We start from the raw sequence: 12,615 nt of genomic DNA, 5'->3' as shown, positions 1-12,615 counted from the left end.
GCAGTAGCTGCAGGGGATGAAGTCTGAGAAGTAAGCAAAATCAGACTATAAAAGCCCTTGGGGTGCTGGGACAAGTAAAGGGGAAGCAGGCTTTTCAATAAATGTTGCTGGGTCTACTGGATATCTACAACAAAAGAATGAATTTTGGCCCCTACCTCACACCATATACAAAAATTAACTCAAAATGGATCAAAGATCTAAATGTAAGAGCTAAAACTATAAAGCTCTTAGAAGAAAACAAAGGCTTAAATTTTGTGACTTTGGATTAGGCGAAGGTTCCTTAGCTGTGACACCAAAATCATAAGCATCAAAGAAAAACAGGTACATTGGACTTCATCAAAATTAAAAAGTTTTGTGACTCAAAGGATACCATCAAGAAAGTGCAAAGACAGCTCATAGAGTGGGAGAAAACTTTTGTAAATCTGACAAGAGACGTGTACCTAAAATATATAAACAACTCCTATAACTGAAAAACAAAAAGACAAATAACCCAAATAAACAATGGGCAAAGGATCTGAACAGACATTTCCCCAAAAAAGATACAGAAATGGACAATAAGTACATGAAAATATGCTCAATATCATTAGCTATCAGGGAAATGCAAGTCAAAACCAGAAGATATCACTTCACACCCACTAGATTGGCTATAACAAAAAAAAAATGGACAAGAACAAGTGTTAGTAAGGATGTGGAAAAACTGAAACCCTCATACGTTGCTAGTGGGACTCTAAAATGGTGCAGCCACTTGGGAAAATAGTTTGGCAGTTCCTTAAAATGTTAAATGTAGGGGCCGGCCCTGTGGCTAAGTGGTTAAGTTCATGCACTCTGCTTTGGCGGCCCAGGGTTTTGCTGGTTTGGATCCTGGGCGCAGACATGGTGCCGCTCCTTAAGCCGTGCTGAAGCGGCATCCACATGCCACAACTAGAAGGACCCACAATTAAGAATATACAGGTATGTACCGGGGGCTTTGGGGAGAAAAAGGAAAAATAAAATCTTGAAAAAAAAAGTTAAATGTAGTTACTATACAATCCAGCAATTCCTATTCCACATGGTAAAAAGACAAAAGAAATGAAAACATATAATTATACAAAAACTTGTACATAAATGTTCATAGCAGCATTATTCATTATAGTCAAAAGGTAGAAACAACCCAAATGTCCATCAACTAATGAATGGATAAACAAAATGTGATGTATCCATAAAACTGACTACTATTCAGCATCAAAAGGAAGGAAGTACTGATACATACTACAACATGCAAGAGCCTTGAAAACGCTATGCTAATCAAAAGAAGCCAGACACAAGAAAGTAAGTAGATTAGTGGTTGCCTAGGACTGGGGGCAGCAGGGAATGGGGAGTGGCTGCTATTGGGTACAGAGTTTCTTTTTGGAGTGAGTTAAAACATGTTCTAGAATTAGATACTGGTGATGGTTGCAAAACCTTGAGAATATAACAAAAACCAGTGAATTGTACATTTTAAAATGGTGAATTGTATGGTATGTGTATTACATTTCAATTTTTTACAAGGGAGACATAAGGCCTACTGGTATACCTGTGGAATATATCTTCCTTACGTTTTTACTACTTTTACATTTCACCGTGATTTTCTACTGTCGTGCTAATCCTCACCTGTGGTGCAGGACCATTTGCTGAGAGGGCCACAGCTGGGGAAGTAGCAGTTGTGATAACCCCTCCTGCTACCCTCAGCATCGTGGTTCCAGGCTTTGAGAGCTGTGACGTGGCTGGCACAGACTTCAATGTGCTATCAGATATTTTCATCAGAGACGCCTGTCCCCCAGGGGCTGCCTGCAGAAACAAAATGAGTTGAAGTAATAATGTTGCCCTGGTCAACAGGCACGATCTATTCCTTACCTACACATGCCTCAAGAATTAGAGCACGTCTAAGAAAGTCTTGCTAATCAAAGCTATATGAGGTGTTAGTGCACCTTTCCAACAAGCTCCCCAGTTTCTGCCTTTCACCTACAAATGTTTCTTTACCCCTAATGGAGAAGCAAATGAATGCATTTGCAAGTCACTATTTGGCAGCAGTGTCTCCAAAGATATGCCGCTTGTTATCAAAATAATTGAGTCCAAAGTGCTCTTAAAGATACAAATAATCTTTAAACATGAAAATCTAACCAAGAAGGGCCAGATTTAAGTGGGTAAGTTAACGGTGCTCTAGGCTAGTAAAGGCTTAGCATTTCAATACCAGAGAACCACTCAACAAACTAGTTTTAGTGGTCTAAATCAAGGCTCGGTAAACTTTTTCCGTAAATGGTGTGAGGAAGCATTTTCAGCTCTACAGGCCATATGGGCTCTGTTGCAACCGAACTCTACAGTTATAGCAAGAAATGGGTGTGGCTGGGTTCCAATAAAACGTCATTTATAAAAACAGAAAGCCTTGGGCTTAGTTTGCCGACTCCTGGTCTAAATGATTGCTTAGTGCCCAAAATTAATGTACCCCACAAATAGATACCATTTGTCAGTCTCTGAGGGCTAGGTGCCAGGAATGGCAGAAAGCATCTATACATATCTTAAGTCACTGAATCTTTTCATCAACTTTATAGAGTAGATTTCAGGCCCATTTTATAGACGAAGAGATTAAGCTCAGTAACTTTTCCAAGGTCACACAGCTAGTAACCAGAGGAGCCATGATTAGAGTCCATAAGTAGTAGCCATGGCATAATTTGCATTGGAGTCTTATGCTAATTCAATCCGCAATGAGATATTGCACATGACTTATGGCAGAGTCAAATGGTACAATCACTTTGCAAAACCATGTGTCAGTTTCTTATAAACATATACTTACCTTATGACCTAGTTATTCTATTGTACCAAACATCTATATCAGAATGTTCACAAGAGCATCTTCGTAAGTCAAAAACTGGAAATGATCCAAATGTCCATCAATAAAATAGTCATGTAACAAAATACTACTCAAGAACAAAAAAGAATAAACTACTGATATACATATGGGTAAATCTCAAAAACATTACGTTGGACAATAGAAGCCAGATATAAGAGTACATACCACATAATTTTATTGATATGAACTTCAAAAAATAGATGAAAGCTAATCTAATGTACAGTGACAGAAACAGAAAAATAGTGATAGAAAAAAACTGGAAAGGGAAATGAGGGTATGTTTTAGAGTGATGGAAATGTTCTCTATCTTGTTTGGGATAGTGCTTGCATGAGTACACACACCTGTCAAAACTCACTGAGCAGTACACTAATGATCTGCACATTATTTTATGTAAACTACACCTTAATAAACGGCAGCAGTAACTGTCTCAGCTGAGGGAGAACAGGGACAAAGTCACTGCACTGGCTGCAACATAAGCAGGTAAGAAGAAATCAGCTAAGATTTTAAAGAACTGCCTAAAGAATCTGGGGGCCTCATATCTGTTTGAAACAGCTAAGAGCATCTGACCAAAGGGAAATTAGTACTCAAGGAAACCAAATGCTGGTAATCTGAAAAGATCAATAAAATCAATAAACTTCTAGCTAGACTGATCAAGAAAGAGAAGATACATAATTACCAAAATGAAGAATGAAAAAGGGGACATGACTAAGGATTCTACAGACATTAAAAGGATAAGAGAAAATTATGAACAATTTTATGCCAATAAATTCAACTGCTTGGATGAAATGGACAAATTCCCTTAAAGATATAAACTACCAAAGCTCCCTTTAAGACAAAATAAATAAACTGAATAGTCCTGTATCTATTAAAAAAATTGAAATTGAAGATAAAAATCTTCTCAATTAGGAAAACTCCAGGTCATTAAGGCTTCACTGGTGTATTCTAAACAGTTAAGGAAGAAATAATACCAATTCTACACAAACTCTTCCCCAAAAAGTGAATAGGAAAGAAAAGTTTCCAACTCATCTTACGAGGCCAGCATAACTCTGATCCCAAAACCTGACAAAAATTACAAAGAAAACTATGCACCAATGGTCCCTTGCAAAAATTCTAAACAAAATCTACTAAATTAAACCCAACAATATATTAAAAGAGGGTAACATATCACAACCAAGAGGGGTTTACCAGGAATACAAGGTTGGCTTAACATGTGAAAAATCAATGTTAACATATTAACAAAATAAAAAAGAAAAATCATATGATCCTCTCAATAGACACAGAAAAAACATTTGACAAAAATCCAATATCCAGTCCACGCTTTCAGAACTGCTGATCTACACACAGTCATGGAAAATGCATTCTTTTTAAGAAATGGTATCATACTGTCTACATCCTTGTGTACCTTGTTTGTTTCATCTGGTTAAGTTTTTGAGATCTAGCTATAGATTCTCCTGCAGATGATTATAAAACCCCTCGCCCAGTTAAAACTTCCTGTCATTATTCTATGGCTTATACTAAAGAACGCTGTGAAAACATGCACCAAGCCCCATGCAGCATTTAGTTACTATACAGATACTGTGGCTGAAATCACCTATTACACCATTCAGAATCTCCTATACGAAGCCCCACCAGAGAAATTTTAGAGTGAAGGGGCAAGAAAACCTTTGTTTCTTCTTACGAAATATTATGTGGTTATTTTCTTTTCCTATCACAAATAGTGTGAATTTTATAACTGCTCATTGCTTCTCATTCTGCTTTGGCTAATTTTATTAACTATACAGGACATTACTGTTTGCATATCTAAATAACTCTCTGGCATTATCTTCTCATTCTCTTTTCCGAAATCTCAAGATTTTATTCCTATTTGTCTATACTTTAATGTTTGTTTTCTTATGTAACCATAATTTCTTTGTGGCAAGAGATAAGCTGTAAATATTTAAATAAATGCCATAACCACCATAACCATGTATTTGGCAGGGACACAGGTGAGTGTGTATTTACCTGGGTAAACAAAGTAGTTTTTTGTCCAGAGATGACTTTTAATGTTTGCTGTCCTTGTGCAGAAGATGTGCTGACTCCCAGTGTTCCCTGGACCACTGACCCAGTAGTCAGCTGTTTTCCAGATGTCTGGGGTGACGGCTGGCCAACTAAAAAGGTGCCCTAAGTTAGAAACAAAGACCAATAATTTAATCAGTAATTTGTTAAGTTCAAATGGCTTGCTCTGATCCTTTAAATGACAAGGTCCCATGTTGCAAGCTACAATGCTCCCCTTCAATTCTGCAACTCAGTCAAAATCAATGAAAAGAAGAGCTCTGCTCTCAGTGTCACTACCAACACTTACCCCTACTTCTCAAACTTCGCAGAGTAGTTACAGAGCCGACTGCTGGAAGCTCAGGTTTTACAATCTAGTCCTCAAAGCTGGATTTAATCATTCAGACTGATAACTATGCATCCTTCTCAATAAGAACGTCTGGAACCTAAATTCCATGACCCTCCTTAGAGGGGAGCCAAGACTTAGCGAAAGGGGAAAGAAGGTAGAAACCTGCTCCTAATCTTAAATCCAACCTAACTCCAAATACCATAACTTGACACTATCTCCCTGGTTACTCTTTTCTAAGAGACAATTTTCAACTGTACATTAATATTATTCATTACCTCATGGATTTGGGAGGCAGTAGCATAGCAAAAATCTTTCTTTTAATCTTTCTTAAACCAGAGAGATGTGGGTTTAAATCCAAACTCTACCACTAGCTTAGCAGAGAGATCTTGGATAAGTTACTTAAGTCTTTCTGAATCTCTCTTTGCTCTTCTTCAAAACAAGCCCCAAAGAATACAGATTTATAACATGGCTAAAATGTTAGTACTGACCCCCAATTCCAGAGGTGGACAGGTAAATCCATTGAAATTAAAGGCAGTTTTTAAATAACTAAATAGTTTAAAAGATACCAGTCACAAATGACCAGACCTGAGGAGTCTGCTTGAGGATGTACGAGGTGTAGGTCAGGTGCTGGGACAGCCCCCCAGGGCCGGCGGGGCTTTGGGCTCCTCCCGTTCCTCCTCCTCCTCCTCCACTGCTGCCACTGCCACCACCACTGCCACCACCGCCGCCTCCTCCTCCACCACTACCGGCAGCTGAGCCAGACTGGAGGTCTGAAAACATGAAGAATGACAGCAGTATCATAAAAAGTATTAAGAAAAGGCTTACCAGAAAAAACAGAGGAGCCCAGAGAGATGTTTCCTGTACAGCACCATCCCTTCCCTTCCCTATCTTCCTCCTCCTTTTTGGTAAAATACGTCTTCCGCAATAAGAGTGAGGAGAACGTCCCAGAGCTGAAGACTGAAATTTATTTACTGTCAACTGCGTGACAGTTGACTAGTTCAGCTCTGAACATGATGAAGAACTTATCTCTGACAGGTGTTTTGACTTAGTTGTGGGAGATCAAGAGAGTGAGGCTGACATTTTCTAACCACTGCTCTGTGCTCAGAGAAATGCTTCCACACCTTTTGGCATCTGATATGATTTCAGTGAAACTGCTGAAATTTAGTGTAATTTTATAGTTCTCTTCTTCTGTCTCCCTCTGCCTTGGAAAAAATTAAGACTTTCCTCATAGTTTAAAGACTCCAGGGCCCCATTCTTTTCTGCTTTTCAAATTCTACTTTAAAGCCTTCAAACCCTTTTTATTTCCCCTTCGGTGACATAATACATATAAACGAAAATCTAAGTAGCTCTTTGGATAAATTTTGGAATACTTACATTATCCTTTTCCTACATAGTTACTTTTTGGTAGACCATTGCTTAGGTATGAGGAAAAAATACCGGCGTGAGAGTGTGGAAATCACTCATTATAATCAGTAAACAAAATGGTGATGAGCTTAAACACTGCATTTTGGCAAGAGTGGCTAACTTTTCTTTTCTTTTTTTTTTGAGGAAGATTAGCCCTGAGCTAACATCTGCTGCCAATCCTCCTCTTTTTGCTGAGGAAGACTGGCCCTGAGCTAACATTCGTGCCCATCTTCCTCTACTTTATATGTGGGATGCCTACCACAGCATGGCTTGCCAAACGGTCCATGTCTGCACCTGGGATCTGAACCGGTGAGACCCGGGCCACCGAAGTGGAACATGTGCACTTAATGGCTGCGCCACCGGGCCGGCACCAAGAGTGGCTAACTTCTAACCAACCTGACTGCTATACAAATTATTACTTCTGATTCAGAGGGAAATAATGCCTTTTACCCTTTCCTTTTCAACACTATCCAAGTTGTTTTTCTCTACATGTCAAAGCAAAGTTCATATAAGTCTAGGTAAACCACCTCATTTCCTTGGGGCTGTGACTTAAACACTAAGGATGAGCCTGTATTTCTCTTTCCGTCTCCAAACCTGGCAAACTCAGGATACACATCTAAATAATGGCAGGCAGAGCCCTTGATTTCAATCCTATTCCTATCCCCATCAAAATAAAAGTGGCTCCAACTACCTTCTCTCCAGGTGCCACTGGTTTTCAGATACCATTGAAACGAAGAATTCTTCTTCATTTACAGTTCATATAGACACTTTTCTCCCAACACAGGCTCAGCAGCCATACCTCTCCACTGTAATTTGTCCTGATCCCAAACTCTGGGTAGATAATTTGTTCCTGATCCCAAACTCGGAGTAGATAAACCCAAAATAAGTGTCACCTCCTAAGACTGTATACCCACACCTAGTTAAATTATGTATAGGTTTAAAATCCATTTGGGCAAAAAAGACAAATAGAATTATGGAAATACTTCCCAAAACAGCTAAGAACTGCCCCTCTGGTGGAGGAGATGAACATACCCAGAGACCCAAGAACCCAATGACTTAATGGTGGACTAACTAGCACTGTTGGTGGCGCGCAGGATGGCTCCTTGAGGGATCAGCAGCAGTTTTCCTTTTCCCGAGGGGTTCTTGCTGTTTGTGGTAAGGTAGAGTTTAGTGCCAGGAGGCAAGTTTGCCAAGTTGGCCAAATTAGTGGCTGGTAGCTGCAATGTTGCCATTACTAAAATGGTAAAGAAAAAAGTAAGAGGAAAAACAGTAAGATACATTGGAACTGAGGGCAATGCTATGCCCAAAATTAAAACACAGAGTAATAAAATACTTAGTAAAAAACACTAACAAACAGTAAACTCTACAGTTTGTTTCCTAGATGTACAATACTTTAAAGACTGATATTCTTAAATACCTTGCTAATTAAAAAATAATTTACATACTAGAAAAGTCTACTATAAACTATAAGGGAAATTATATCTGTATATAAATAGGGTGACCTTATGTCCCAGTCTGCCCAGAACAGTTTCAGTTTACACCTATAACAGCGACTCTTTTTACTCTCAAAGTACTGGGCTTCATACGATCAATGAAATAATCACCCTACCTGTGGATGAAGACAAATTTTCCCCATTTGTTTAAAGCCCCTTTAGTCAATTTCTAGTAATGGATGAACCTGATTTGAAACAAGACTTCTAGCCACCCTCACTTTCTTTTTTCTTTTTTTTTAAAGATTGGCACCTGAGCTAACAACTGTTGCCAATCTTCTTCTTCATTTTTTTTTCTTTCTGCTTTTTCTCCCCAAATCCCCCTGGCACATAGTTGTATATTTTAGTTGTGGGTCCTTCTAGTTGTGGCATGTGGGACGCCACCTCAGTATGGCCTGATGAATGGTGCCATGTTGGTGCCCAGGATTGGAACCGGTGAAACCCTGGGCTGCTGAAGCGGAGCGCGTGAACTCAACCACTTGGCCGCCTCCCTCACTTTCTAATAGCTAAAAAATGCTATGGTCAACAACTGGCACATATACTATGAAACTATAATTTCTCTTTTTTTTTTTTTAAAAACCTGGCCCTGAGCTAACATCTGTTGCCAATCTTCCTCTTTTTTTTCTTCTCCCCAAAGCCCGCAAGTACATAGTTATATATTCTAGTTGTAAATGCCTCTAGTTGTGGCATGTGGGACGCCGCCTCAGCTTGGCCTGATAAGCGGTGCCATGCCTGCGCCCAGGATCCGAACTGGTGAAACCCTGGGGTGACAAAGTCGAGTGCACGAACTTAACCACTCGGCCACGGGGCTGGCCTCTATAATTCCTCTTTTTAAAGTTTCACCTACGTCAAAGAGCTTTCACTGACCCCTTAGAATTTACTTCTTGATGCACACGGCTTAAAACCTCTAAACATGAGTCTTACACATGGCATTTTCTACAGTTACTTTGAATTCAAGTCTCCATGACAGGGAACCTGTAGAACCATGAGTCACCACAGGGAAAGGACTCTCACAGCCCTTCCAGCCCGCTGGACTAGTCCTCCTGTTACTACCTCACTGTGCAAAGCTTTGGGAAGCAGGAACCCTGGAAGCTGCCCCAAATATGAGGGATTAACGTTAAAACTGAGTGCCATCCCTCTCCATTTACCAGAACCAACCTCCTCTTACACACTGTGCATTGTGCATCTCAGCCATGCCAAAAGCACAAACCTCTCTGGTCGGCCATGCACACGCGGAGTCCCATCTTCACATTGCTCAGAGTTCCTGATCCGAACCAATCTCCTCTTCCCTTCCTCCTTCCCACACTCCTTCATCATACTCCCCAGAATCCCTGCTGTGGTCATCATACCTCTAGAACCTCAGCCTCTTTGAACATTATCACTTTTTGTGGTAATTAAACCTGTCAGTCCTCTGAAGATATGACTTCCCCAGCAGCCCCTTTAGCTAGGGCTGTTTGTCATCTCACTTCAATTTCTTAGAGCCGTGACCAGAGAGGAGCCTTTTTGCTCTCCAGTTTGGCTTTCAGACCATTATCATACCTCACTCCAGAAAAAAAAAAAATCCAGGCTCCTGCGAGGCTCATGCTTGGCCATCCCATCTTATCCCTCTCTTTTCTGCTCTCATTTACTGAACTCCCAGTCGTCTCCCCTCATTTGCGAAAGAGTGACTCCTGACTCATAGCCTTGCTCTCTAGGCTAAAGACTGTCATTCTTGGTGATGCCCCTGTAGATGACGTATTAACCCTCTGGCTTTTTAGCTGCTTGATCTTCTAAACTCCAAGATCATTTCTTCCAATCCATCTCAAGCACTCATTTTCAACACCACAAATGAACTCTGTCATCACCAGCAATTCATCACCTCTGAAATCTTTATTTTGGACACCCATTACCTTCTATCCTTCTAACTCACTGAACAATTCTTTAGACTCATCAAGACCTTCAAAAATTAGTAAATATCTAATATCTTAGGTATATTTTTTCATGCCCTCACAGAAATGACATATCAAGGCCTAAAACACCTTCAAGGTGTTTAAACTTTTGTTTGGTAGAGAATGCGTTAGTCAAGCATCTCAAAGTGCTGCTGGCAAGTGACCATACCATGATTTTAAGCCTGAAATACAACCCAAAGTGGAGATGAGTACAAATGAGAATTATTCTTCAGATCTAAAAGCAGTATCAAGAAATATCCTCTATTTTTATTATTCTTCCTAAAACATACATGCACGAAAACTTAAAGCAAACTACTTACAGACCTCTATGTAAATGTTACATGAAAAAGATTAACACGCTTTCACACAGTCCTTATAGCATCAACCTACTAGATTTCCCAGACAGAACAAACACCAAAAAAGATCACTAGCAAAGAATGTTTTAGAAGGGGCTGCTGCTCAAAGGGCCCCCAATTAGCATCAGTTACCTGAACCCTGGGATCCACTCTTCTGAGGGCCGGCAGCAGTGACCTGGGCCTTGGTTAAGGCTTGGACCGGCTGAGCAACAATGGTTCCTCCACCTCCACTCACAATTGCTTTGGCAACTCCTTGGGTCACAACTTGCTTTGGACCAACTGCTTTGGCGACAGAAGAACTGGCCTTGGCTACGAGGATTTGGCCACCACTGATTGCCACAGCCTGTTTCACTGTTGAAGGCAGAGTAGACCCAACTGGCACCCCAACAACCTGTTCAAAATAGAGGAGAGTCCAGCAGTGCCTCATAGTCCTCTCCGGAGCTCTTAGAACAGAACAGCCACTCTGTTCTAGCAAAGAACAAGGCAAAGGCCTAGACAGAATACCTGGAGTCGAATTTAATCGTCTAGGAATGCGACCCCTGACAGATGTGACGCCTCACAGCAAAACAGCTTACATTTCGGATATTATAATAATAAAAGGTTATTGTTTTTGTCTTAACCTTGGCTACTATCTATAACTTACTTTAACTATGAAAAGGAATCTTTTTTATAGAAAATTTAGAAAATACAGAAAAAAAATTTTACTCATCCAAAAATAATCTATTAATATTTTTAATGTATTTACTTCCAATTTCCTTAATGTACATTTTAAAACACAGATTAGGATCACACATACAGTTTTGTAATTTTTAAATTTAAAATCATATTATAAGTTTCCAATGTTATTACTTTTTAAAAACATTTCTAGATGACTAAATAATAGAATAGATACATCATAATCTATGTAAACTTTTCACTACATATTGTGTGAATATGTAGGTAATTTTAAACTTCACAATATGAAAAACTGAGTAAAAACATTCTCATATATGAACTATAAACCCCACTATATCCTTTAAAATATCACCTCTTCAGCAACCCCTTCTATATTATCCTTATCTGAAATAATTATCTCTTCATCTCTAGAACTCCTAACAATTCACATAATTTATTAAATATGTGACACCTCTTCCAGGTGATTTTTAAGACAAGTTATCTTTGTCTATATATTTCTAATCTTTCCTTTCCTTGATGGTAGATATTTGATTAAAAAAGAAAAAGTATAAGCAAGAAGAATATTTAACTGAATTTTTTAAAAAAAAGATCCCAGTATCCAGATTATGAAAGTTAGAAATATCTGGTTTTGAAAAAACTGTAAAGTTAAATCTTTCAAGTGAGAAAATATTACAGAGCTCTTTTAAAACAAAGATAATAGGAGGATGTTAAATTAGAAGAAAAAATTTAACAAATGGCAAATTCGGGCAGTGTTCCTACTCCCAGTTCTTTATTTCATAAAAAGAACATCTCACCAGAAACTAGATGGAAAGACTTTTATAAGGTTAAAAAAGTGGCAAAAGATCTGACTTCTAAACACAAAAAAGATAAAGTAGGAAGTATTTTTCACCCATCAGATTGGAGGGGAAAAATTTAAGTCTGATAATACCAAGAAGTGGCTAGAAGATATGGGGAAACAGGAGCTTTTGTTCACTGCTGGTAGAAAGGTAAATTTGTACAGCCACTCTAGAGAGGACTGGCACGTCTACTAAAAATGAAAATTCACACACCCCGTGGTGTAGCCATTCTCCTTTTAGGAACATATCCTAGAGAACTCTTAGAGGTGTGCTCAAGGGAACATACACGGAATGTCCACGGTAGTGCTATTTGTAATTCCAAAAGACTGTAAATGATCTTAATGTCTACAAATAGAGGAATGGATAAACTGTCGAATAAGAAACACGCACAATAAAATAGAATACATGAATGAACTAGAACTGTATATCTCAACATCAACAGACGTTGAAAGTACAAACATTGAGTGAAAGGGGAGCTGCAGAAAAATAGGAGTATAAATATGTTTTATATAAATCTTCAAAAAAAAAAAACCCGAAAAACATCACACACTATTTATGGCTATGTATTTATTGTAATAAGAGTATGGACTAGAAAGCTACACATCCAAATTCTTGATAGTGCTGCTTTTGGGAAGGACAAAGTAGACTTCAACTTTACCAGTCATGTTTTATTCAGAGAA

The 12,615-nt window shown here is 38.9% G+C and overlaps 1 protein-coding gene across 21 annotated transcripts in view; it reads right to left on the bottom strand.

Moving 5' to 3' along the window:
* The window catches only part of YEATS2 (YEATS domain containing 2), a 100,540-nt gene that overhangs the window by 20,747 nt on the left and 67,178 nt on the right, over nucleotides 1-12,615 (bottom strand). For all 21 annotated transcript variants that reach the window (XR_011429093.1, XR_011429091.1, XR_011429094.1 and 18 more), the window contains 5 exons: nucleotides 10,557-10,815; nucleotides 7,723-7,884; nucleotides 5,832-6,016; nucleotides 4,868-5,026; nucleotides 1,630-1,806 (listed from right to left, as the gene is read on the bottom strand). Coding sequence is in view for 16 of the 21 variants with exons in the window: in XM_023623390.2 (XP_023479158.2) it covers nucleotides 1,630-1,806; nucleotides 4,868-5,026; nucleotides 5,832-6,016; nucleotides 7,723-7,884; nucleotides 10,557-10,815 (942 nt within the window). In the remaining 5 variants the exon portion in view is untranslated. The remainder of the gene's footprint in view (nucleotides 1-1,629; nucleotides 1,807-4,867; nucleotides 5,027-5,831; nucleotides 6,017-7,722; nucleotides 7,885-10,556; nucleotides 10,816-12,615) is intronic.

Source organism: Equus caballus, chromosome 19, assembly GCF_041296265.1.
Source record: "Equus caballus isolate H_3958 breed thoroughbred chromosome 19, TB-T2T, whole genome shotgun sequence".
NCBI lineage: Eukaryota > Metazoa > Chordata > Mammalia > Perissodactyla > Equidae > Equus > Equus caballus.
The sequence above is the reverse complement of the archived record's forward strand: the minus strand, read 5'-3'. Positions and strand labels throughout refer to the sequence as shown.